Raw genomic sequence first — 24,376 nt, 5'->3', positions numbered from 1 at the left:
TGACTACCTACTACTTTTTGCGCTCTCTTCCAGAATTGCTTTGCAAGGGCCATTATTCATTTGAGCTCCTTGCTTATAAATTAAGGATATACTTGCAATGCTAGGTACAACCGAAACTGACAATGGGACTATAATAATTGCTAATTACATGATATGCTCTCCCTCCCTTTTCTCCTCCATCCTCATACATTCGACGCCTCAAGTCGCGGCTTCTTCGCCTCCTGATCTCCTCCTGTTCCGCTGGCAGTGCCATTACTATTCCCTTGCGCCTGTCCCTGTTCCGGAGCGGCGTCCTCCAACTTCCTCTTCAACCCCGCCACACCAGTAGCATTGGGAGCAGAAGCAGGCACTGAAGCGTTTTGTACCGGTTTTGCACCCCCCTGCACCTGCCCTTGAGGTTTCACTCCAGCTCCCTGAGCCGGCTTAGCGCCCCCGGTACCAGTACTTCCTGTCGCCGCCCCACTAGCAGGCTTTGAAACTTTCTTCACCGGTAAAGGTGGCACCACACCCGTTGCCCAAATCCTTTCCGCTACTCTTAAATCGATTTCCACTCCCACAACCCTTATGTACCTCAATAACGCTGACGCATTGGGACCAACAGTGTTGACATCGCCTTTGGCATTCGCTACAGCTGCAATCATACCGATAACCTTTGTCAAAGAGGTGCCTGGAGGAGCGGGGCCCGGAAGGGATTTGGGAGGATTGGACGATGCAGGTTTAACCGCAGGAGCTGTAGATGGTGTGGGTTGGGCAGGAGTTGTAGTAGCAGTAGTCGTAGGTGCTGCAGGTGCTGCAGGTGTCGCAGCTGGCTTTGGAGGGACTGCAGGTCGAGCAATCGGTGTCGTATTCGGTTTGGGGGCAACTTGAGGTTGCGGCCTCGCCGGTTGCACACCGTTGGTCGGCCGCGCCGCACCGTTCACAACGCCGTTCTTCGCAGCCACCGCTCCTGGCGCCCCGCTCGATGTCGCTGCCGTTCCTGTAACACCTGTCTTAGCCTGCTGTGCTGCTTTGCTGGCCTGCATTTTGTTTTTATTGATCACCCAAGCGGACAGCACGTCAACTGCTCCGGCCGCACCAAGCAGTGTCAACTTGTCAAGTATATCACTTGTCAAGTGCCCAAAGGTGGACTGATCCAATACAAGCGTTGTGCCGTCGCAGACAAAAGGAAGGGGGTTACCATTGGAGTCGGTGTTGGCGATGACCGATTTAGCACGAAGGGCGGGTGTGATGGGCTGCATGACTACGGTGATCTTGGCTTTTGGCTGAAGGACACCTTTGATGTTTGCACTCGTCGGCTGGCTTGGAACAGGCTGGGTGGTGGAAGGTTGAGGATGAGAGTGGACGACATTGGCTGGAGGTCGGGCTATGGCTCGTGCAGTTGCCATGGGTGGCATGGCCCTTGCCATGGTCGGATGCGGGTGATGAACATATGATGGATGGGCATGCGGGTTTCGTGCAGCTTCAATGGCCGCTTCTCTCTGTTTCTTTGCTCTCTCTTCTGCTCTAATCCTTTCCTTCTCTCTTCTACTCTCCGCATTCTTATCCTTGCTCGCGCTCTTCATTGCATCCCGCCTTTGCTTCTCCTCAAACAACGGCCCTTCTTGCGGATCAATGATCCACACACTCCCCTTTGACTCGGGATCATCTTCTGGGATCCTCGGCACTTTCAAAAACGCCTTGTTCAAAGAAAGATTGTGTCGGATAGAGTTTTGCCACCCTGAATCAACATTCAACCTGAACCATTCCCATTCTCCCGCCACCCAGTTACAAACTTCCCCCAGCGTTCCTCTTCCTCGCGGCAGACAGCTAAGGGCCTTATGAATGATAGTTGCAAAGGTCGAGGTCGGCTTAAGCGGTGGCGGCCCAATGAATGGCTTCCCATCCAAGCCCAGTATAGGTCCTGGGGGTGGACGAGGACCAGCACCAGAAGGAGGGATGGGAACATTGACGATGATGTGTCCCGGTCGACCTGAGGTTTCTTTAAGCTCGGTGCAGAAGAAAGGCTGGGTAGGCTGAGGAGTGGTACCTGTAGAAGAGGGTGTAGTGCGAGGTACAGGAGTCTGAGGAAGGGGCGGTCTCACGCCAGGTGTGGAAGGTAAGGGCTGTTTAAGATGAGAATGAGGCTGCCCAGGCCGGACTGGAATTTGGCCCGGACCTGACATGGGTGGACGAACACCCATCGGTACACCAGGCTGGCCAGGGCGGATCATCGGCTGGCCAGTTTGGCCTGGCATTCCAGGAGGACGGACGGCCCCTTGCTGAGGCTGACCAGGAGCGGGCCTGACGGGTTGTTGTAATGGTCTGACAGCAGGTTGAGAAGCAGGAGTTGATGCAATCGTGGGAGGCGTCGGAGTGTTCGCCAAGGCTGCAGCCAAGGTCGGTACAGAAGGAGGTTGCGGTTGAGCGGCAGGCTGATGTTGTTGCTGTTGTTGAGCTAATGGGATGGGAAGCTTGAGACCAGGAGCAGGCTTAGCCGGAGGTTTAGATTCCGACGCAGGCTTAATCTTTTTCTTCTGATCTTTCTTCTGCGGCGTCGTTTTCTCCTTTTCATCATTCGTCATCGCTTGTATGTCCGGTTTTTGCTCCGCTCCAGAATCTACCTTGCTCTTTTCCTTCTCTTTCTCCTTCTTCTTGCTCTTGGATGGCGTCCCCTTGACTTCCGCTGATGATTCTTCCACAGGCGGCGTCGGCTCCTTGATCTTTTTCTTCGATTTGCTTTCCTTTTTGCTCGGCTTTTTGGCATCTTTAAGAGCTTTCACTTTCTCATTTTCCACAGACTTGGATTGAGATTGGGATTGCTTCTTGCCGGCTTGCTTCTTAACCGACTTCAAGGGCCTTTCGGGCTCACTCTCCAAGGATGACAGATCCGATTCATCCTCTCCAGGAACGATTAACGGTTTCTTGAGCTTGATCTTGGTTGCCTGTTTCGGCTTGGCCTCCTCGTACTCATCCTCATCCTCATCTTCGCTCTGTGCGTCATCCCAATCTTCGTCTTCTGCTTGCTCTTCCTCGTGCACGTCCTTCTCGCTATCACGCTCAAATGAATGCTCATAGTCACGTTCGGCATCACTATCGCTCTCTTCTTCACTCTCCCACTGACCCCACTGACTCTCCATGTCCACACCGAGCCCAAGGCCATATCCATCGGCGGCAGCAAAAGCATTAAATGCAGGAGGTTGTCTACTGGCCATTGCTGCTGCGGTTGCCGGTCCTGGACCGGCTTCACCGAAGAACTCTTGGTAGCGGACTTCGCTGGCGGGGAGGTTGTATGGATAGGGAAGATTCTCAACGTTGTCGAGAGCAGACTGGCCGTAATAGTTGTACGGAGGAGACGGCAGCGAAGAAGGGGGTAAGACGAATGAGAAAATCCGTGTTGCTATTTGGACCTGCGAGCTATATTTACGTGTCAGCATACCATACCTTGGATGTAAAGCAAACGCACCCTTGAGCAAGAGGGACGACTGCGCCTTTCACGTAGAATCTATCATCTATCCAAGCTCCATTCCTTCCCAAAATCTCCAAACAAAACCTTCCCAACTCCGCTCTATACTCGATTTTTGCGTGGTTTCTAGATACTGACTTGAGCGGCCCCAAATCCACATCAACATGTTCAACGTTTGCTGATGACTTTGGAGGCGGAGGAGGCGGGGGTGCATCTGGCAGTTCAAGCACAGGTGAAATGTCATCGGCTACATCCTCCTCCTTGACGGCGACTGCTTCGGCGAGTTCAACCAAAGGTCCGTAGTCTTCAAGATTGGCTTCGTGATCCTCTTCTACCACAGATGGAGAGTTGAAGTTTGCTACTGGAGGAGTTCTGAGTATACTGCCCGTGTATAAACTCGGGGGCGATGGCGCATTCGGATCCAGTGGAGGGTTTGTAGGTACCGATGGATTGGTGATAGCCGGAGGCGGGACCGGAGCTGGTCGCTCCTTTGTGGTTGTTAGTGGAGGGTGGGGGCGATGGGAAGGTAGGATGACTTACGCAGTTCCTGCCTATAACAACAGTGAGAGTCCTGACATAGTAGGAGAATCCTGTGAGGTCGTCTCCGAACTGAAGCTTGTAGTAAGCGGGGGTGGGATCTGTCTTTGAGGTGTCTACGGGGAGGGCGGCGAGGGATGGGGCGGGGGGGTGGTGGGACATGGGGGCCGCTAGTGTGGGTGTTCCGATCTCTGTGCGTACGTGGGAGCGGGGAGCCCGGCGCAGCAGATGGAATGGGTGGATGGACGGCGTAGGTGCGTATGAAAACAATGCATAACTCACTCCCGATAACAACAAAATTTACTGCCGGCCCCTCCTGCCAAAACAGCCACGTGGCTCCTTCCCTCCCACCACCCGCGCCCCGGCTTCCGGGCGGAATAACCGTTCCACCATAAAATTCGTACTCGTTTGCCCGTATAGTCTGCATATCATGCATGGTGCATAAGGCAGCCTATGTGTACTCTTTCATCGCTCTTAATCACTCGCACCCCAAACCGTTTGCCGATACAAGTTCAGAACAAAAAGCGCTGGACCGGCAGCCAGCCCCGGTCCCGATCAAAATAGCCGCGGTCCCCACGCAGATGGCCCGTCGTTATTCCAAGTTCAATGCATCGTGATCAAGCCACAAAAAGATCGGAACATAGTCAACAGCCCCATTTGCCATTTAGGATGCCCTCTTTCACTATACCCTTGTTGCTACTCGGAGCCCTCCCACTTATTCTACTCTATATACCAACTTTAACTGAACCGTATGCCCTTTGGGACCCAAAAGTTCTGAATAGTCGTAACGCATCTGATGGAAGAATTAAAGCATGGTGTAACATGGGCTGGTGGAAGGTCGGTCAGCCTAGCTGTCTCATTATGAGTACATCGAATACTGCTGAACATCTCGCATAATGTAGAACACGGATATCTTCCCAGAAGCGGCTGAAGCGCTTGCCGGAAAGTTATTAGGACTGGCTCAAGAAGGAGGGTATCAGGGTGGTGGAAGTGTGCTTGGTGTGTTTTTGAAGTGATCCAAGTCGAAGAAACAGTGCTGAAGATAGGCTTGGTCCCGGCAGATATCGGACACGGCGCCGGAGAATCACTACGTTAGCTAGCTTGTCGTCATCAACATATCTTTGGAGTACTGATTTGCGTCTAGTGTTACACCTTTCTCAAGAAAATCCACCCAGTCAACTCCATGCGTTGACATCGCTTTCGTCTGATACTGCCGTTGCCAAAGCCGTGGTTGAATCTGCGTACCCCGACACATCGACTCATATCAAGTTTTACACCTTTTCTGCCCAATTCCGACCAGGAAAAGACGTAGGGCACCCTCTGGATCCCATGAGAGGCTTCCTTGGGGAGCAGTCAAGTCAGCGCTTCTTCGAGGAAGACCAAAGTGCAGGAGGAGAAGAATGGGCTGACGAGCCACTGGAAGACAAATCTCAGTCGTCCTCCAAGTATGACTTGGTTTACATCCTTGACTCAATCTATCATTACCCTCCCTCACTCCCCTCATTCTTGGCTTCTCTTCGCTGTGCCCTGCATAGTTCAAGCTTGGTCGTCTACACTGACATCCTTCCCCCACCGAATCTCTCTAAAATCAACGCATACCTATTATCGCGCTTACTTTCCGTGCCCATGCCGAATCTTAGCTCCCGGCCGAGAAACTTGGAAGAGTACAAGGCCCAGCTGGGAACTCAAGGTTGGGAGGATGTGGTGGTAGAAGACTGGAGCGACGGTGTATGGGATGGGTTTTCCAACAACTTGAAGGCCCGAGGACATGTGTGGTCACTTGTGGGGAAAGGAATAAAGGCTGCTGAGGAGAATGGATGGAAATTCATCGGTGTGCGAGCTAGGAAAGGGGGCAACGTGCACATTGAGGCGTAAATATGCATTTCATACAATGGCAGGGGTTGTAATGCTATAGATCGGACAATTGGTACTATTATACTGACAACAATAATGTGGTGAACCTTCTATATACCTTGATCAATCCACTTCGATGGCACTATCCCGTCCACTCCCTTTTTCCTCCGCCTTTCGTCTCTTGTCCCTTTCCATAATCTCCTTCCTCAATCTCTCGAATTCACCCTTTTTCTCTTGGGCGTATTTCGCCAGACCTTCTTTCGACCCTAATTGTCCGACGAGCTCATCTTTTCCCTTTTCTTTATCCCGTTTCCGGCTTGCTTCTGCCTCTGTTAGTTTCGCACGTAGAGCCGAAAGAGATGAAGGACGGGAAGTGTCCAAATTCGCGTTATAAAGAATTATCCATTCCTGCACTCGAGCAATGAGAGCAACCTTGTCGCCAGATGTAGGAAGTGAATATTGCTATTTGGAGACCTTCTTTTAGCTGGATGTTCCGTAAGATACTAGCTTTGCAATGACCCACCGATAATAATGCCCTCAAGTCAGCAGGCGTTGCCAAAGAGTAATTTGGTTTCGTAATCTTCTTCATTTCCGGTCTTTCCATAGATGATCAGTCAATTTTATTCAGTGAGGGAACAAGCATCTCTTGCTTACTCCTTTCCCTTGCCATTCTCTTTCCCCTTGCTTCCGCTAAGAGTTTGCCCAGAGAAAACCTTCTTCCAATCTGCTTTTTGATTGCCTTTCCCGCCTCCTGCGCTGGCTTTGATGGACTTGGGCGGCGGCGGACAACCTCTTTCCACGTGCATCGGGATAGACGAGATGGACATACGCGTCATACAGATAGGACATGGAGCTTCGTCTGCATCACACGTAAGTTCCTGGTAAGTTACTGCCAACAGATCGCGCGAGTCGTACTCACCATTCTCAGTTAGTTCCTGTATTTCATCCTCCTCTTCCGATTCTATTGACTCTGCCGGTGCCGGCGACTGGCTTGGTTTTCCATCTTGGTCCTTCAAGCGTTTGACTATTCCGGAACTCGATGGACGGGAGTCGACCTCTGGAGCAGCACGTTTTCGGGATAGAGGTTTTGACAGATCAATCAATGTTGGTCTGAACAAAGTATTAATTGTCAGTACACGACCCAATAATTAAATGGGCTGACTGACCTTGACTGCTCCCAAGCTTCCGCAATCTCTTCTAGGGCTCTGTTTCGCCGTATAGATCCCTCGCTTGCCGGCTCATTGCAACTGGGGCATTTCTTCTGGACATCTAAAGAGGACCGTATGCACTATCATGGTCAAGCACAAAACGTCAGTATTTCATTCAGCTGTGGAACAATTTTCAAAAGCGTGGCATTGGCCAGGACAATATACATACGTGGGAGCAAAACGAGTGGCCACACCCGATCGACACGGGCGCTGTGAAGGGTTCCTTGCAAATCTGACAGACAACAGAGCGATCAAGCCTGCGAAGTTGAGGATAGGTTTCTGGAAAAGGAGGAGGATCGTCAAAATTAGCAAGAAGAGGATGGCTTTTGTCCATATCGCGTGGTCGTGAAGTTGCAGATTTTGACGAATGGCAAAATGATGTCTAGTAATGTTTTCGTAAACTGGGATTTCTTGACGCGTCAAAACAGATAGTCATTACGTAACCACAAGAGGATATGTTTTGTCCTATACGAATAATCATCATCCGCCTCCACCGACCATCTATCTCTTCGAAAGAAAAAAGAGAAATCAGCCGGCAGAGATCAGAGGCAGTTGCAATTGACATCTACTTCGGATCAGCTGCACAGTCGTCGTCCTTTCGGAGCAGAAAATTCCCAAATACACAAACGAATACTTATTGTTAATACGAAAATACCCGCTTCCTATCAGTAATCACTGATATCCGTCAATAATGGGAAATGATCAATCACGCACCTCTTCTGGCGATGGCAAGCAGGTCGATGAGAAGCCGCCTGATTATTACGAACTGCTGCAAGTAGATGAGGAAGCAGGGTATGATGAAATTAAGGTAAGTTGATCGCTCACCTGCATTACAAGTGAACAAGCTGCTAATACTTGTGGTGCAGCGGTCATATCGAAAATTGGCGGTTCGTCCTTAAACGAAAGGCAGTTGGGGGAGACTGGCTGACTTTACGTATCTTGGAACAGCTGATAAACCACCCTGACAAGAATCCTCACAGAATAGAAGAGGCAACGAAACTGTTCGCGGACTTGCAGCACGCTTATGAGGTGAGTTATGTCTGAATTCACGGACGGCAGTCAACTGACTCAGTAAAGGTTCTGAGTGATCCCCAAGTAAGCCCTTGGCGCTATATCCTATTATTCTTCGGAACTGACAAATTGTAAAGGAAAGAGCATTCTATGATTCCCATCGAAATGCCCCAGTTGCAGCCACAGATGACGATATCTTTGAACATGTCAGGACAGGGGATAAAGCGACAAATGATCCCAAATCAAAGCTGAATAGGAGACGCCAAGGGGATCCAGGAGTTACCATAGCCCAGCTCATGCGCTTTTTTGATCCTAAAATTGCCAGTAAAATGGATGATACCTCAGAAGTAAGCTCACTCTCTTGCTCTATACCCTCTATATATTACTAATCTCTCATGTCAGGGCTTCTACTCAATATATAGGACTCTCTTTGCCCTTCTCGCCTCTGATGAGGCTCTACACACCACTTCCACCACTCCTCTTTCATACCCATCTTTCGGTAATTCCTCAACTGCTTATGCCCCTCCTCCTGGTTTGACCCGCGCGCAAAAAGATTCCCAGGTGTGGGCTCGAGATTTCTACGCCGTTTGGGGGGAATTTGTGACAGAAAAGAAATTTGAGTGGTTAAACAAATGGGATGCTGAAAGAGGAGACGACAGGATGGTCCGACGAGCTATGGAGAAGGAGAATAAGAAGGCAAGGGAGGAGACAAGAAAGGAATATAATGAGACAGTCCGAGTAAGCGCAGCCTCTTTATTAAATCTATAAGCCCGAAGCTCATAGATCACAGCAACTGGTTGTTTTTATTCAACATAGAGATCCAAGATACAAGGCCCATCAAACCAAGCTTGCTCAGGAGCGTGCCGCCAGCAAGTCCGCTAAGACGTCAGGGGCATCTACTCCAGCTGGCAAACCCGTTGTTGATGCTGAGGCCGCTAAGCGGCGTCATGAAGAACGTTTACGTGCAGCGGCACAGTACGAAGAACAAGATTGGCAAAAGTTTTCTTCACGTAACTCTGACGATGAAGAGATGGAAGAAGAAGAACCTGAAGAAGAACTCGGAGATGGCACCGGTGTCAGGCTGGACGATGGACAGGGAGGGGAGATATTTGAATGTGTGGCATGTGGGAAAACGTTCGCAAGCGAAGCGAGCTGGATAAATCACGAGAGAAGTAAGAAACATAAACAGGCGGTCTGGAGATTGAAAAAGGAGATGAGAGCGGAGGCCAAGGCAATGGGGCTTACCGAGCCGCAATCGGAAGAGGAACCGGGTGATGAGCGAGCCGAAGATGCAGATGCCGGTGAAGGCGAAATAGGCGGGGAGACCAAGGGGGTTGGAATGACAGAAGAAGAGCAGCTCGCGGAATTACAAGCACTTGAGGCAGAAATGGTAGATTTGGCTTTGGAAGAAAGCGAGGATGTTGATTATGGCAACAAAAAGTACGTTCTTGGTATATATCTACTAGATGATTCTAACTTGCTACGCAGGTCCAAGAAAAAAGGGAAAAAAAATCGCCGAGATGGCGTAATCGACGAAGTTGATACAGCTACTGGACTCTCTCCTTCTCGCAACGAATCACAACCTGACGCTTCCAATACTCCAAGCGCCGCAGTATCAGACGACGGAGTTGCTCGTGAGTCTGACAAGACCTCGGAATTATCAAAACGCGACAAGCGACGTGCTCGTGAAGCTCGTAAGAAGATAGAGGAAGAAGAGCGTAAAGCGGCGTTTAAGGAGGCTAGAAAGGCTGCCAAAAAGGCAGGCGCATCGGTTGAGACGTTTGCATCACCTCAGCAATCCGACAGGAAGGATAAAGTGGATGATGATGGATTTGTGGCACCCAAACAAAAGGGTAAAAACAGTATCAAGAGCGGCAAAGGCACGAAAGGCGGACGAGAGCAAGGAGAGAATGATTATAGTGATGAAAGAGTTGCAAAAGTGGTTGCAGGGATTCAGGAAAAGAGAGAAAAGATGGTGGAGAAATGGGGTGATACATGGGCTGGTGAGTTCATCAGTATCCATTATCTAAAAATGATAATACTGAATCATCTCAGATTTGGTCTCGAAATTGAAGCATCTCTTGTCTGGCGATAGTCATTTACCTCTTTCCATCCTCTGCTTGGGCCTAGGGAAGCCCTTCTCTGATAGGACAGCTCAAATTCAACTGGCTCTTGCCCTTGAGCTGGCCGATGCATTAAATGTAAGTGCGTGAATTTTGACATCTTTACCTAGCTAATCCATTTGCAGTGCACTGTCCATGATCTCGAAATGTACGACCCCGTTTGGGACGAAGGTGATAAGAAAGTCTTGTCATCAATTGGTGTCACACTTCTTCAGGATAACTTGGTGAGACCCTGCATTTCCTCCATGCTCAAAAATGTGATCACTAAACATAACGCAGCTGGGTAGGCACACGCTTGAAACAGGTCGCCCATATCTTCTCTACCTTCCCCATGCCCCTAAGCAATTATACGAATCTATTCTGTCCACAAATTACGCCCCGTCCCTCTGTGGCAATAAGCCAGGAAGGATCCTGCTCGGCAACGATCTCGCAGAGTACCTTCCTGGCTTTGTCCGACCGTCACAAAAGAAAGAGCCCAGTGGCGAGGCTGACGGAGATGGGGAGTTCGTCAAACCGAAGAAGAAGAGGAGGGGCCGGGGGGAAGTAAAACCTCAAATAAAAGATGGCGTGCTTTCTCGAGTTGGTGAGTCGCATTCCGCCCTGCTGAGATAAGATCTAAAGAGATTTCTGTTTTTTACAGTGCCACACATGTCTGTTCTTCCTTTATCTGATGCGTTACCCGAGACAAATCTTCCGGGTTTTGCTAGAGCATTCTTGTCATTCACTTTCCAGTGGCTAGAGGAGAATAAAATAGAGAAGATAGATTGGGAAACGAAGTTACCAGAGGAGGAATGGGGGGACGACGGTGAGATCATTCAATGACGCCGCGGTCGCTGGACGAGTCATAAATAATTAATTAAATAAAGGGTAAACGGGGAAGACCGATAACTTGCATCATCACTCAGTCATCCTCCTTTTTTAATACCCCGCCGCGACGCAGAAAAATCGAGACTGGTGCATGTTTTTTGGTACAGTAGATGGAAATAGGCGCTCTTGTAATGCACTCGAACACTGTAGATTAGTAGAGGTCAGACATCTCTGGAATCTGCTGTAGGATAAGCCGGATAGCGAAAAATGAACAGATAAGAAGATGAGGATTGATACAAGGAGGCACGCCGGACATTTACCCGGAAAGGCCGCAGCATTCAATCGCATCAGATCTGACTGAACACTGCAAACAACAGGAGTTTCTGAAAAAAGATCTATCGCATTTCCATCTCAAAAAATCAGAGAACCATGCCCACAACACGGTAAATCGTCCCTCAGCCATGTCCTTCCAAGAAACAAATACTCCACCGCCACCCGCTATTACAATCAGCTCCTCAAATGCCCCTCACTCAGAACAGCCCATGCCATCTACACCCCCCTCTCCTCTGAGATCGACATCCTCCTCCTCGGGAGAAAAGAGAGAATCAAATGATATTACAACACCAAGGAAACGCAGAGGGAGTCATAGCCACGTCCGAATAAACGACGACCCAGAAATAACTATCAGCAATGCAGACGGAGAGCCTAGTGGAAGTGGCCATCGAAAACAAGCCTCTTTTGCCTTGACCGCCGATGATGAGGCGGACAGGCATAATGCAGAGAAAAAAGAAACGGCGGATGACGACCAAGTCAATGAGAAGACTAGGTACGAAAAGGTCAAAATACTAGCAGAATTGAGGGTGAAGAAAATCCTGGGACATCGGTGGTTTTCCTGGATTGGACCCAAGTTGACATGGGGGAAACTGAAACCTGTGATCAGATGTGCCATTTCCGTAAGTATACCTCAGAACATTATGTCAAATCTCATGTCCTGAATTTGTCGTTCACCTGTTGAAGGCGTGGCTAGGTCTTGTCCTCCTGATGATCGTCCCCGTTGAGAGGTCCATCGGCAATGGCGCATGTAAGTGATCCCAGGTCTCATTGATCCATAGTAGACAATACATCTAACAATAACATGCAGTTTTCCTCTTGATTGTCAGCTTCATGCTACCGCCAAGTGACCCCGTGGTCCAGACATTGGAGAAGTATGTAAATCTATTCTTCTTCACCTCGCTGTCATGGGTTTGGGTACGTCTAGAATTCCTCTTTCATGAAGTAACCAGTGGTTAACCTCCCCATATAGGTGATTATTACAGTGCTCATTGCTGGTGCCACGAGAGGTCCTCCCAACCCCGATAAGGTTGCCGCGGCCGAAGCAAGGTGGGCGTATCTGAAAGATGTCGACCCTACCAAATACCAGCAAAGAATTGTGAGAAGATTTTTACGCATCTGACGTTGCGTTTCACCCTGCTGACCATCTCTAGATTTTTGATGGTACTTATCTCCAAGCGAAGCCAGCTGTGGTATGCTGCGTTTTCTTATCTGCGGGAACGGGCGCTCTTGTAAGCGTTTTTGGATTTCAGACATACCAATCAAACTGATCATTTCATTCGCAGCTTTGGTGGAAATTGAGAACGCAACCCAGCCCAGCCACATTCCCATTGGTCCTATCCTGCATTCTCATTGACGTTAGCCTTACAGTTGTCGTGTTCTATCCTTACAACTCTTATACTTCCGGCCTCATCTTCTTCCTACCGATGTCCGTACAAGCTGGCATTGGCACTCTTTGCTCGTTTCTCATTTTTCCCGAATCAGTGGGCCACTCATTCCAGTCCAAGTTTCCAGGAATCCTTACACCACTCGCTTCTGCCATGAAGTCTATTGAAACTCTTTTCGGCGAGGCCGAAAAGCATGATAACGGACAAGAGGAGAACACTGACGATCTGCTATCAGTAAGAAATAGCGATTACGGACCAAAATTCTATGCGGACAAGCTTGATGATTGGGCGGACAGGAGCAAGAAGATTCGCACTCAGCTTCTCCAGTCTTTGGCCGGAATTCCGCCCTTGAGAGCTCAACAACGATACCTAGCGGTAGATATTAGTTACAGCCGTTTATCCGGAGAAGATTTGCGCAATCTCTTTGATCGATTGGCCATTGTGCAGGCGCGTTCAGGGGGAATGGCTTTCTTCTTTGATGTCATTATCAACAATGCCAAACACTCACATCTGGATTCGTCTGCGTGGTCAGTCCATCACGTTTCTCAATCTCGTTCGGGTTCTCGCGCTGCTTCTATCAGGCATGAGTTTTTGGATGAGAGAAGAGGAAGTGTGGATGATAGCTTGCATGGCGATGGGACTGTCACACCTCCCCCCGAAGTCGATGATCACGCAGAGAGTCCTCATCATGACCGTGGGTTGTATTTTGGTTCCCGAAAGTTCAATTTTTCCGGCATCTTGAGGAGAAATGGTTCACCTCATGGGTTCGCCGCGACGCAAAAAGGAAGCCATCTCTCCCTGCTCGATCACCTCAGAAAATCACAACAACCTGTAGGTGTGTACGAAAGTACTAGATACATGGACATTGAGCGAAACTTTGCTGTGTAGGTACCGTATCGCTCATTCCATGAACAATTGCTGATTGAACTCTTTGCAGAGACACCGAGCATGTGTTGGAACAGCTTGATATCCTTGCACGAGGCAGTGTTCCTTTAATTCGCGCTTGTGAAGCTGCTCTTTCAGAAGCAACAGATTGGATTCTCAATGTCAATCGAGATCGATCAATCTTTACCTGGCCCAATCGGCATCGCGAATCACAGAAGGAGAAAAGGAGGGACGAAAAGGTTATCGCCACCACCAAGCTTGAAGAGGTCACTGGACATCTACAAAGTGCCTTGGACGACTTCCATATTGCCCGCTTGGAAATTGTTAAGCCGTATAAACATCTTTTTGACCCCACTCACCCCGAGGAAGGACGTCGTGGCAAGGTGAATCCTCATGTCTGTACGCTGTACCTTAAATTGCTGATCGACATGGCTTGCAGATGCACTTCCGAAGCCTGTTCCAGAACTTTGTCGCTCAGTATCATGTTTTAGAATTCTCAGAGGCACTCCTAAATTTACTCAGGCTCATGGAAGAGTTAGACAAGTCACGTCAAAAGCGAAGGTTATGGTATCCCCATTTGACTTCGATGATCGATCATTTCCGTCATTCTCACAAGGACAAGCATTTGACTGATGGTGACGATGGGCATGAGAATGATGGTGAGTTGACTCCCTACAACTCGCTTGACCGGCAAATTGATGCTTTTTTTGCATAGCTGCGTTTGAACAGGAGGAAGAGGAGGATTTCTTGGGCGAAGTCAAAAAGCGAAACCCAGAGTACAAGCCTTTCGACAACTCATTCCTCAACCTCATCGCCAAGTGCTCAAAGGTTATGGATATTCTTAGCAGCAGAAGTTTCATGTATGCTTTGAAGGCAGCCGTGCTGGGTGCTTTGACAACTCTGCCGAACTTCATCGCGTGAGTCGAACCGTCTTCGACTTACAATTTGAGCGAAGGCTGAAAGGAGGTAGATCCTCTGCTTCGTTCTATTACCTCAACCGTGGTGTATGGTGTACCATCATGTAAGTTACCTTTATCTGGCAAGGTCCCCATTAATGCCAATTACCTTAGGGCTCAACTGAGTGCGTAGCCGCCATGAATGATCCCTTGGAATTAGTCGCTAACCTAGTGAATTACCATATCAGCCCTGGCAGTATATTCAGTACGTATCTACATCACTGCTAATAGGTGGTGTGTCAGACTAATTATGACCAATTAGGGCGATACTGCTTCTGCTTGGCTAGGTCGTGTTGTGGCCTCCTTCTGGGGATGCCTAGTCGGCATGGTCCTTTGGTAGGTGCTGTCCTATGCAGAAAGCCCATCCTAGTTGGCTATTTCAATTGACAACAGACTGATACATTCTGGGACAATAGGTATATTGGCAGCGGTTCGGGGCAAGGCAATCCCGTTAGTATACCATTGTTACTAATCTGCATATAACTGACCGACTTTTTATAGTATGGAATTGCTGCTGCGTGTGCAGTTGCTTTTCCCTTAGCGTCATTCTTTAGGATATACTTCCCGGGGCCAGTATTAACGGCTGTCATGGCCCCTGTAACAATGGGCCTAGTTATTGGATACGTAAGCTCGATTTCTGACTGCTTGATTCAAACCCGGTTGACTTGTATAACAGTCATACTATAACGGGACTATAGGGCCCCTCACCTATGCACAGTGGGGTTGGGACGTTGCTTGGCGTCGTTACGTCTGCGTTCTTATTGGAATATCTGCAGCCTGGGCGTTTTCGTATGGTATGTGTCGAATATTCTCTGCGACAGAAGTGTAGCAGCTAATGATTGTAACAGTGCCTCCAGTGTACTCTGCCAAGCGCGCCATTCGTTATTCATACGCAAGAACAATTGGCACTGCTGGTTCTATTTTATGCGACGTTCTTTCTCATGCAAATGACCATCATTATCACCTCAAGGAAAATGACACGATTCGCCACAACCTTATCACTTGGAGATCTAAATTGAATAAGGTAAAGTTAAGAAATTTTGGGGGGGGGATGACATCTAACTCAGACGCCACTGCAGTTGGGCGCGAGGCATATCAATGCGACACGAGAATTTTCATTGAGAGGTCGATGGCCCGAGGAAAGGTATAAGGTAAGTTGGTACTTCCAGACAATCGGACGCATCCTCACGAATGTCTTGTGTCGGCCAGGCTCTTTTCGATACTTTGCAGGACCTTTTATCTCTTCTATCACAACTTAATCATGTCCTCACACAGCTTGAGCGGCCATGGCGTAAAGCGTTGCTGGATAGGACTCGCTTATCCGATCCCGCTTTCCTCGGCGACGTGATGGTAGTCTTGAGCATGTGTTCCACAGCGTTGAGAGCGGGAACACCTCTACCTCAAATCACCCCGAGCCCTCTAGTCGCAAGATTCGTGAGAGCTATCCAGCAAGACAAGTGCAAATCATAGTGCTCACAAGTTAACAGGGAATGGGCAAGACCAAAGGACTGGATTTACCCCACGATTCGAGTGATCAATCTGGCGAGCTTCCTACCCTGGTGACAGTAGATGGTGAGTGGCTTGTGGATCTTATGTCGACAAAAGCATTTGAGCTGAATGGCAATGGCGCGACAGTACTTGAATCCGATAATTACATGCGTTACGCTCTTGGTATAACTACTACCTTCTCTCTTATCTCTCGACTTGACAGAATAGTTGTCATCTGCAAAACGTAGGATGTTCCTCTCCATGCTGTCACTTAACCATTCCGAAGGCTGACCTCGAGGCTGTATATCAGATTATTGGGTGAAAATTATCATATTGCTGGTTTACATTTGGAACAAACAACTAGGGCATAGCGCATCTTTTGAAAGGGCCATTTTGTTTAACATCGTGTGCTGTACATTAGCATCCATCTATATTGCGAGTTCGGCATTTGGAACAACAGGTTTTGGGAGTAAAAGCATGTATGGATAGTTAGATTAAGTATTGATGCCATAAAATTCAATAGCAGGCCGGCCGTCTGCCCTCACCACCTGCCATTGAGAATCCCATGTTTTGATTTTTAGGTTCTGGCTTGGCTCAAGTCGTTTAATCTGATACCTGAGAAAGGGGCCTTATGAATGAGTTCATGTTTGAACTGTTGGTTGCAGGACAAATAATGGCTGCCCAAATTTATTCCGAAGTACTCACTTATGATCTGCAGCAATTATCGGCAATGTCGATGAAAGAAAATTGCGCGGTGTCTTTAACCAGTCAAATCCTGACTAGATGCCAAAATTCATCGATTCATCTCACTTGAGTATGTGTACAATTTCACGATTTATCTTTGTAATTCACCCTATTGGAGGATAACTAGAGATTTATTAAATATATGTACGATTCATGAACAGCGTGGAAATTATACTGATGCTTATTAGTAAACGAAGTATCTCTTGGTCAGTGGGAGTTTGTCTGCCGGTGGGACGTCGCAAAGGACGCCGTCAGCGTGAACGTCGTAGGTCTCCGGATCGACTAAATGGAGCTTGCGTAAGTAATTCGCTCCACACTGTGGCTACTGTCACTCACCAGTCATCTTCGGCATACTGTCATTCCACTTCATATCCTTCTTTCCAATTGCACGACAGTTCTTGACAGCCTCCGCCCTCTTCTTGATGTTGAATCTCTTCACGAGATCTAACAATTCATCAGCCATATTCATTTGTAGATAACAGGGAAAAAAAAGACCCACCCTTGTCAAGAGATGCCTGGCTGACCCAAACAATTGAATTGAGTGCAGCGGCCTCAGGCTGAGAGCCCCACATGGGCCTGCCAATGACGGGCTGCACAGTGGGGATCGAAGCGTTCGCATCGCCCATTGCAGCCCAAGCAATGACACCACCCTTGAGGATCATCTCCGGTCTAGCACCAAAGGACTCTGCCGTCCAGAAGACCAGATCTGCCAGACAGCCCACGGCAACTTGACCGATGAGGTGCGACATACCGTGGGTAATGGCGGGGTTAATAGTGTACTTGGCAACATACCGTTTCACCCTATTGTTGTCTCTCGTGGGTTCATCGCCCTCAAGAGGACCACGGAATTGCTTCATCTTCGCAGCCGTACGCCATGTACGAGTGATGACTTCACCGATACGACCCATAGCTTGACAGTCAGATGAGATCATGGAAATCGCGCCTGTGTCCTGTAAAACGTCTTCGGCTGCAACGGTTTCAGAACGGATACGAGAGTCGGCAAAGGCAATGTCCTCCGGGATAGACTTATCGAGGTGGTGACAGACCATAAGCATCTGATGTGTTATTAGCACTGCATTGAAACATTGCTCGAAGGGAAAGGACCCACGTCAAGATGCTCATCAAGAGTGTTAACAGCATAAGGCCTAGTTGGGTTGGTGGAACTAGGCAAGACGTTTTCATATTCACAGACAACGATGATGTCTGGAGCATGTCCGCCACCAGCTCCTTCAGTGTGGTAACTGTGAATAGTCCTCCCTTTGATGGCGGCCAAGGTACTCTCGACGTATCCACTTTCGTTGAGAGTATCACTGTGAAGGTTGACCTACGATTCGAGTAGCTATTGTCAGTATGCAACGATATAGCCATGCAGATAGGCAACTCACCTGTACGTCGTACTCATCGGCAATGCTCAGAGCCCTGTCAATAACTTCGGGCGTCGCGCCCCAATCTTCATGCACCTTCAATCCACAAGCTCCAGCCTCGATAACGTCCCTCAAAGCATTAGTGCCAGAATCGTTGCCCTTTCCGGTGAAACCAAAGTTGAGAGGAACAGTGTCGGTTGCTTTGATCATGTTTTGCATGTAGAAGGACGAAGACGTGCAAGTAGTGGCGTTGGAGCCGTCTGCAGGACCTGTACCACCTCCGACAACAGTGGTGATACCGGATGCCAAGGCCTTGACAATTAGATCAGCTGTTGATCGCCATCCTACTAGAGAAACTCACCTCCGTCATGAGTTGAGGGCAAATGTAATGAACGTGGACGTCGAGAGCTCCCGCAGTGATGATCAACTTTTCGCCAGCGATAACTTCAGTGCTTGACCCCACAATCATTCCATCTGTGACTCCATCCATCATATCGGGGTTACCAGCTTTACCAATACCAACAATAATGCCATTTTTTACACCAATATCGGCCTAAGAGACGTTAGCGACACTGAGCAGACAGCTGGGCCTATTGCAATCACCTTGTAGATGCCATTCCAGTCAACGATAAGAGCATTGGTAATAACGAGGTCAAGGACCTCATGTTCATGCCTACCAGATGCTTGACCTCCGCCATCTCGAAGGACCTTGCCTATACCGGATGTCAACTCAAAAATCCAAAGACAGACTACTAATCACTCACCTCCGCCGAATTTGCATTCCTCGCCGTAGACAGTGTAATCTTTTTCGACCTCGATCCACAGATCCATGTCAGCGAGCTTGATCTTGTCGCCAGTTGTTGGTCCGAACATGGAAGCGTACTATGATACAAGTTAATGAACGTCCGACTATTTCAAGTAAGTCACATGAGACATACCACTTCTCTGTTCATCTCAGTTGTTGGCCCCTCTTCTACCTTTTCTTGATCCTTATGACCAAATCCACCTTTTTCAACCATCTCCTTGACTTTAGTCTCCCTTAAATTCTCGTCGAAAGATCCGCTTGCCAATCCACTTCCACCGTGGAAGATCTTCTTTCCGCCGAATTCCACCATTGTTACAGTCTTCTTCTCTCCTGGCTCAAACCTGACCGCCGTACCGGCGGGGATGTCCAAATGGTAGCCATAGGACAAGAGCCTGTCGAAAATGAGGGCCGGGTTGGTTTCGAGGAAATGGTAGTGGGAGCCAACTTGAATAGGCCTGTCTCCAGCATTCTTGACTTCAAGCTTGAAGCGTCGTCGGGAAGCATTGATCTTAATTGGCTCCTTACGACAAATAAGGGCTCCTAAGAGGGTATCGGCTGGCTCGGGCGCAGCAGGGAAGACGTCTGCCGACGGGATTGGCAGGAAAGAACCGTAAAAGGCGTTGTTCACTGTTCCCATAATAGTCAGCATTTGGTGATGTACTTTGCATGCTTCAGACTCACAGTCGCCATCATCTGAGGAGATAGGATCATCAACTGTGACCAAAAATACACCGTCGGGGAAGGTGCCTTCCACCTGAATAGTGTGAATTGATTCTGGAACGCCCTTCCTGACATGTCGCCTGCCTAGCATTTTCTTGCCCAAATCCATGAGCTCTGCAACAGAATGACGTCCATCTCGAATGAATTCTTGCAACTGGGAGGAGATGAGAGCAATGGTCTCAGCACGGTTAAGAATAAGGCCTCGGGCAAGGCGACGTTGAGCAAGGGTGCCCAAGGTGGTGACAATGAGTTTGTCCTGAGTGGTGGTCAGTCAGCTTGTAAGGTGGAGCGTGGTGGGAGTGGAGGACTTGCCGTTTCTCTTGGAAGGAGATGCATGTTCTTGGAGAGTGAAGAGGAAGTAAGGCAAAAGAGAAAAGAAAAAAGAAATAGGAGCGAGGAATCAAAAGCGAGATGGGAAGGGGAGCTGCGTGCCTTTGTGGGGCTTATGATGCACGGAACGAGCCAATCCCGCCAATCCAATCAGCGAGCTATCAGCCAGGCACCCGTTATCCTCGCGTCTCTTATCAGCAGACACTCACCTACCCGTACCTTATTTAGTTTCCCATTCAGTTCCATCCGTAGTAACGTCCTCCCAATCCAAGTGACGGCGTGTCTCATGGCCTTCAGATAATAAAATAGCCATAATTTAAAGGTCAAAACCCCTCGACTGCTCCTCGAACTCCGACACCTTCTTGCGCCTATGTGTTCCTTACGTAACATGCACTCCTTCGCTTTTCAGCATTTCAGGACAGACGGCGGAGTTTTACGTACGTTCTTCTCGCACTTCGTTTTGTCCTCGCCTTCTTCCATTTGGTTCGCTCATCTTTCTACCGTCTGTCTAGACAAGCCGGTTGTTACATACCTATCTATAACCCAGGCTGAAGATGAATGGGACAGATCATTAACGTTTCAGGTTGACATATATCTCAGCAGATTAGTTGCTCAGGAACTCTTCTCAACGTCACTTATTATTAGTAGTGTTGTTGTTGGCCTATCCATTTTATTGTTGCTTCACTATTAACATGATAATTGAAATCACACTTGAGCAACAGTGAGATTGGGTCTTATCATGGATACAATGGCCTTTTTTGATACATTGCCATATTGGACAAAATGACTCTTGGATAGGTTTTGCACGGGATATCATCCGGATATACACATATTCTACAAAATAACATGGGCCTCTGCAGCAGCTCTCTATACATAAGTCATCCCATCCAGAGTCTCCTAAACCACTCTCTACTTCCCCGTTTCATTCAAGATGGTCTTGTTGAAATCTTCAAGAGGGACGAGGTCCTTTTCTGACAGCAAAGCAAACTAACTGATTGTTAGTACTGCCCATGTGGCAATCCATCAAAAGACAAACCTCATCCACAAAAAGAAGGAAATGGCGGTAGTTGGTGTTCAAGTGAGCTAAACAAAACTTTTAGCACAGAGGATGTTCATTTTGTTACGCCTTGACTCACCCTCAATACCTAACGCACAGATTTGGTCAAAATGGGCATGGTAGATATGGGCATATACTCTGAATAACCGTCTCAAAATCGTTTTGGCGGTCGTCATGAATGTAGGCGGGAAGCGCTTGCCAATAGTCTGAGGGAAGTGCTTTTCGTCATCGAGGATAGACTGAGTCCATGACATGAGAGCTTCAACGTAAGCTGGGGCCGAAAGCTGGGTAGGTTTTTTGCTACATTGGTCCAAGCGTTAGCCAACAGCCCTTGTATGAAACATCCGGAAAACTCTCACTAATTGGTTCCATCTTCCCAAAAGTACTCATATTTTGGCCCGGCGTTCATTACGGGGCACTACCAATCAGTTTGTCAGCACTGCCCAGATGCAATGATTTATGAAAAGCCCAACAAACCTCTGTTGGAGTACAGAACTCGGATACCGTACCGTATAGCATGTTGACGTGGTTGAAGAAGTCAACGACTGTAGGCAACAAAACATCAGTCTTACAAGAACAAGCTTATCTTGATGATATCAACATTTAGACGTACCGTGTACAGCGATCCATTCTTGCAGGTCTTCACCTTCTGGGAGTTTGACTGCTGTTCTCAAATTACCAGAACCCTATTACAGCCACGTAAGTAGCGCTCTAACCAAAGCTGCATCACAGTGTTGCGCTGGAGTGATTTACAAGTGTCTGTTGTGCATACTGCTTGAGCTGCCACTGCTTCGTGCCCTCCGGGACCTTCTTGGGCTTGAAGGCTTTATCAGGAAGTCAGCTATCTGAGTTTTTTTATATAGAGATATGCCTTTAAATGCGGCCAGAGAAAATGCTGGGTCGATCAAGAAATGAACATACTGCGAGACTGGCCGCTCTTGCTGTGTTAGACATTGTTCAAGATGTCAGCGTCTAGTCATGCCTACCTCTGTCTGGTAGAAACTCACATGTTGAACAGGGTGGACATAGCTTGTAAATAAAGTCAATTTATGAGCGAAATCTTGATTTGAAGGTGTTGCGGAAGTGTTGATTGATCCTTTTGCCTTTGTGTTTGTCTCGCTGCTGCAAAAGAAGCGGAACCAAGCCTGAAAATGCTCAGACGCGTCGAACGCGCAACCTTGACCCCTTTACGTAAAACACTTGCCTCCACTTCTTCCCATCATCTTTAATTATGAGTAAGTTGAGAATGATGGCGGATGCGGTCTACATTGAGGGGGACTTGTTGTAGAAAGAACGTATAGACATAGATTAAATAGGGCCCCAGATGGGGATGGTTTGACATGCATCGTGGATAGTTTGTATTACGGAAAGGAAATGGCTACCTTGCTTAATAGGCAATTGTTACAAAATTGCCGACGAGCGAATGCTCGGAGTTACAACCGCGCCCTCGGTGATTTCCCTACGAGTTTATACGTAATAGCCTACTGTTATGATGATGGCTCTTGGCCTGCTCCACCGTTGATTGTGCCGAACGGATTAACGATTACATGAATGTCCGGCGGTATCACCTCTATCCGTAATCCACCGCAGCCGTAAGCATCATACTTTTGGTCTTAGAAAAAGGTATATAACGAAGCCCTCAGAACATCCCTCATCACTCGATAAGCAACGATCGATCAGTAGAACAACAATACTCACATCATTTAAGATGCCTGGCCTCTTCTCGCTCCCGCCTCCTAGTGTCACCCTGGCTTTGGGCGGACTCACCACTTCCTATGTTTTCTTCAGCAGTGTGACAGACATGAACTGGGGTATTGTCCCACTACTTAACGGCCGCTTTGGTGCTGTCGATATTGACGAAAAGAAGAGGATCAAGATGTGGTCCATCTATTTTAAGAGAGCTGCTGTAGGTCATGCATCCGCCCATCCTGTCACAATCCGAAGGAGCCGCTGATCGTAGTTGGTCCCAGACTGGTCTCGTTGGTGGCTCAGTTCTCTCTGCTCTTTTGAACTTCACTACGGCTTACATTCATCCATCGCCTCTCACCCGCCGTATTACTTTCATTTCCGCAGTAACTTCACTCCTTATCCTACCCATTACTTTTGCCTCGGGTATTCTGCCCATCAATAGCCGACTCTTTGAGATAGCGAAGGGGGCAGAAACCACGAAGGACGACGAAGTGAAGAGCCTTGTGGAAGCGTGGGGGAAGAAGCATCTTTTGAGAATGCCTGCCTACACTGGTGCATGGGTATTGAGCTTCTTCGCACTCGTTTACGACGGCAGGATTTAAGTAAGGATGTAGTTCGTTAATTTGTACCATATCTGTCTGTATGACTGTATATTATTGTAACTATATAATAACAACTTCATCCAAACGACAAGTCTAATTATGTATTGTTGACTTTTGCAGTGCGGGTAGAACTGGTGTTCCCCAACCTCTAAACTATAAACTATTCGTGCTGCTTTTAAAGAAACTAGCCAGCCAGTTGGCCTCTCTCTCCATCTCCTCCATACTCCTAGGCTTTCTATCTTCATCCTTCGGGACCTCCCATTTCCCCACCTGCGCCTCGGTTTGACCATCATCATCCCTGCCATTCGCAACTGGTACATCTGAATTTTTCAAATCGCCATGGAGCTGCTTCTCAGACTGCTCTAGAAGTGGGTATATTCGATCGTTCTTTCCGTCATAATCTGTAGGATGACGGGGGATTAGGTGTATGTGCACATGCGGCACCGACTGTCCAGCAGCGACGCCGTCCTGAGAAATACATGATCGAGATGAGTACCATGAACCCTGTTTCCTTTGCTATTACCAACCTGCAGAGAAACTGTCATAGCCCGTGCTTTGTAGACATCTTCAAGAACCTTGCCAATATGCTGGACCGAAAGAAAAAGATCTGATACTTCATTGGCTTCCAGATCAGCGAGCCTTGGGACAACACGTTTGGGCACGATTAGTACATCTGCTCACAACGTTAGCGTTAACGGAGACTTCTACGCTCTCTAGCGATATAGATCCACTTGCGGCCTGGTAAAAGAGGTTTGAGGTTGACAATCCCAACGGAAAGGGAAGAGCGGTAGAAGACTGTCGATGGGGAATTCCCTCGCTGTTAGTACAATGCCTATCCTATGAGGTTAGGGAAGCGAACCTTGGCGGGTTACGTCAAAAGCAGCGAACAGTTGCTTTTGGGACATCTTCTAGGTCCTACTGCAATCTAAGATGGGAGAAGAGACAGAGGATACAAACCAGTTATTTGGAAGTGGTGATTATAAACAAAAATGAAATGCGAAATGCTCCAGAGTCGGTATATTATTGAACATTGAGT

The 24,376-nt window shown here is 48.2% G+C and overlaps 9 protein-coding genes across 9 annotated transcripts; 4 read left to right on the top strand and 5 right to left on the bottom strand.

The window, feature by feature from the left end:
* Positions 1–24: 24 nt before the first annotated feature.
* CNH01860 (conserved hypothetical protein) lies at positions 25–4,192 on the bottom strand. The gene is made up of 3 exons (XM_572361.2): positions 3,983–4,192; positions 3,443–3,930; positions 25–3,393 (listed from the first exon to the last, which is right to left on the bottom strand). Exons 1-3 carry the CDS (start codon positions 4,139–4,141, stop codon positions 183–185), a joined length of 3,858 nt encoding a protein of 1,285 aa, XP_572361.1. The 5' UTR covers positions 4,142–4,192; the 3' UTR covers positions 25–182.
* Positions 4,193–4,405: 213 nt separating this feature from the next.
* CNH01870 (hypothetical protein) lies at positions 4,406–5,901 on the top strand. The gene is made up of 4 exons (XM_024657675.1): positions 4,406–4,816; positions 4,882–4,978; positions 5,041–5,070; positions 5,124–5,901. The coding sequence occupies exons 1-4, from the start codon at positions 4,586–4,588 to the stop codon at positions 5,852–5,854; spliced, it is 1,089 nt and encodes a 362-aa protein (XP_024513348.1). The 5' UTR covers positions 4,406–4,585; the 3' UTR covers positions 5,855–5,901.
* Positions 5,862–7,406, bottom strand: CNH01875 (hypothetical protein). Its single transcript, XM_024658688.1, has 6 exons — positions 7,211–7,406; positions 7,000–7,121; positions 6,753–6,943; positions 6,488–6,692; positions 6,357–6,429; positions 5,862–6,295 (listed from the first exon to the last, which is right to left on the bottom strand). The coding sequence occupies exons 1-6, from the start codon at positions 7,373–7,375 to the stop codon at positions 5,957–5,959; spliced, it is 1,095 nt and encodes a 364-aa protein (XP_024514604.1). The 5' UTR covers positions 7,376–7,406; the 3' UTR covers positions 5,862–5,956.
* Positions 7,407–7,546: 140 nt separating this feature from the next.
* On the top strand, positions 7,547–11,271 carry CNH01880 (endocytosis-related protein, putative). The gene is made up of 12 exons (XM_024657676.1): positions 7,547–7,849; positions 7,908–7,928; positions 7,990–8,070; positions 8,119–8,136; positions 8,190–8,399; positions 8,455–8,790; positions 8,843–9,492; positions 9,541–10,055; positions 10,108–10,253; positions 10,301–10,399; positions 10,455–10,758; positions 10,816–11,271. The coding sequence occupies exons 1-12, from the start codon at positions 7,733–7,735 to the stop codon at positions 10,995–10,997; spliced, it is 2,679 nt and encodes an 892-aa protein (XP_024513349.1). The 5' UTR covers positions 7,547–7,732; the 3' UTR covers positions 10,998–11,271.
* Positions 11,272–11,375: 104 nt separating this feature from the next.
* Positions 11,376–16,656, top strand: CNH01890 (conserved hypothetical protein). The gene is made up of 22 exons (XM_024657677.1): positions 11,376–11,935; positions 12,000–12,063; positions 12,124–12,230; positions 12,286–12,411; positions 12,467–12,544; positions 12,599–13,584; positions 13,638–13,968; positions 14,025–14,244; positions 14,301–14,502; positions 14,556–14,606; positions 14,656–14,666; positions 14,739–14,746; positions 14,804–14,877; positions 14,958–14,991; positions 15,043–15,165; positions 15,218–15,335; positions 15,390–15,565; positions 15,621–15,692; positions 15,751–15,975; positions 16,029–16,113; positions 16,177–16,273; positions 16,340–16,656. Exons 1-22 carry the CDS (start codon positions 11,444–11,446, stop codon positions 16,398–16,400), a joined length of 3,741 nt encoding a protein of 1,246 aa, XP_024513350.1. The 5' UTR covers positions 11,376–11,443; the 3' UTR covers positions 16,401–16,656.
* Positions 16,657–16,826: 170 nt separating this feature from the next.
* CNH01900 (urease) lies at positions 16,827–20,280 on the bottom strand. Its single transcript, XM_572365.2, has 12 exons — positions 20,212–20,280; positions 19,975–20,150; positions 19,624–19,918; positions 19,076–19,569; positions 18,902–19,019; positions 18,741–18,850; positions 18,499–18,690; positions 18,159–18,449; positions 17,882–18,097; positions 17,273–17,828; positions 17,110–17,217; positions 16,827–17,055 (listed from the first exon to the last, which is right to left on the bottom strand). The coding sequence occupies exons 2-12, from the start codon at positions 19,996–19,998 to the stop codon at positions 16,958–16,960; spliced, it is 2,502 nt and encodes an 833-aa protein (XP_572365.1). The 5' UTR covers positions 19,999–20,150; positions 20,212–20,280; the 3' UTR covers positions 16,827–16,957.
* A 505-nt stretch (positions 20,281–20,785) lies between these two features.
* On the bottom strand, positions 20,786–22,178 carry CNH01910 (kinase regulator, putative). Its single transcript, XM_024657678.1, has 9 exons — positions 22,057–22,178; positions 21,971–21,990; positions 21,803–21,873; positions 21,663–21,735; positions 21,527–21,594; positions 21,409–21,467; positions 21,129–21,349; positions 21,029–21,075; positions 20,786–20,979 (listed from the first exon to the last, which is right to left on the bottom strand). The coding sequence occupies exons 1-9, from the start codon at positions 22,074–22,076 to the stop codon at positions 20,902–20,904; spliced, it is 657 nt and encodes a 218-aa protein (XP_024513351.1). The 5' UTR covers positions 22,077–22,178; the 3' UTR covers positions 20,786–20,901.
* Positions 22,179–22,545: 367 nt separating this feature from the next.
* CNH01920 (expressed protein) lies at positions 22,546–23,429 on the top strand. The gene is made up of 3 exons (XM_024657679.1): positions 22,546–22,641; positions 22,693–22,955; positions 23,020–23,429. The coding sequence occupies exons 2-3, from the start codon at positions 22,758–22,760 to the stop codon at positions 23,338–23,340; spliced, it is 519 nt and encodes a 172-aa protein (XP_024513352.1). The 5' UTR covers positions 22,546–22,641; positions 22,693–22,757; the 3' UTR covers positions 23,341–23,429.
* On the bottom strand, positions 23,353–24,366 carry CNH01930 (nucleoside-triphosphatase, putative). The gene is made up of 4 exons (XM_024657680.1): positions 24,200–24,366; positions 24,076–24,135; positions 23,868–24,013; positions 23,353–23,808 (listed from the first exon to the last, which is right to left on the bottom strand). Exons 1-4 carry the CDS (start codon positions 24,243–24,245, stop codon positions 23,494–23,496), a joined length of 567 nt encoding a protein of 188 aa, XP_024513353.1. The 5' UTR covers positions 24,246–24,366; the 3' UTR covers positions 23,353–23,493.
* Between the last annotated feature and the right edge of the window lie 10 nt (positions 24,367–24,376).

Source organism: Cryptococcus neoformans, assembly GCF_000091045.1.
Source record: "Cryptococcus neoformans var. neoformans JEC21 chromosome 8 sequence".
NCBI classification, from domain to species: domain Eukaryota; kingdom Fungi; phylum Basidiomycota; class Tremellomycetes; order Tremellales; family Cryptococcaceae; genus Cryptococcus; species Cryptococcus deneoformans.
This window is presented reverse-complemented; position numbering and strand designations above follow the sequence as displayed.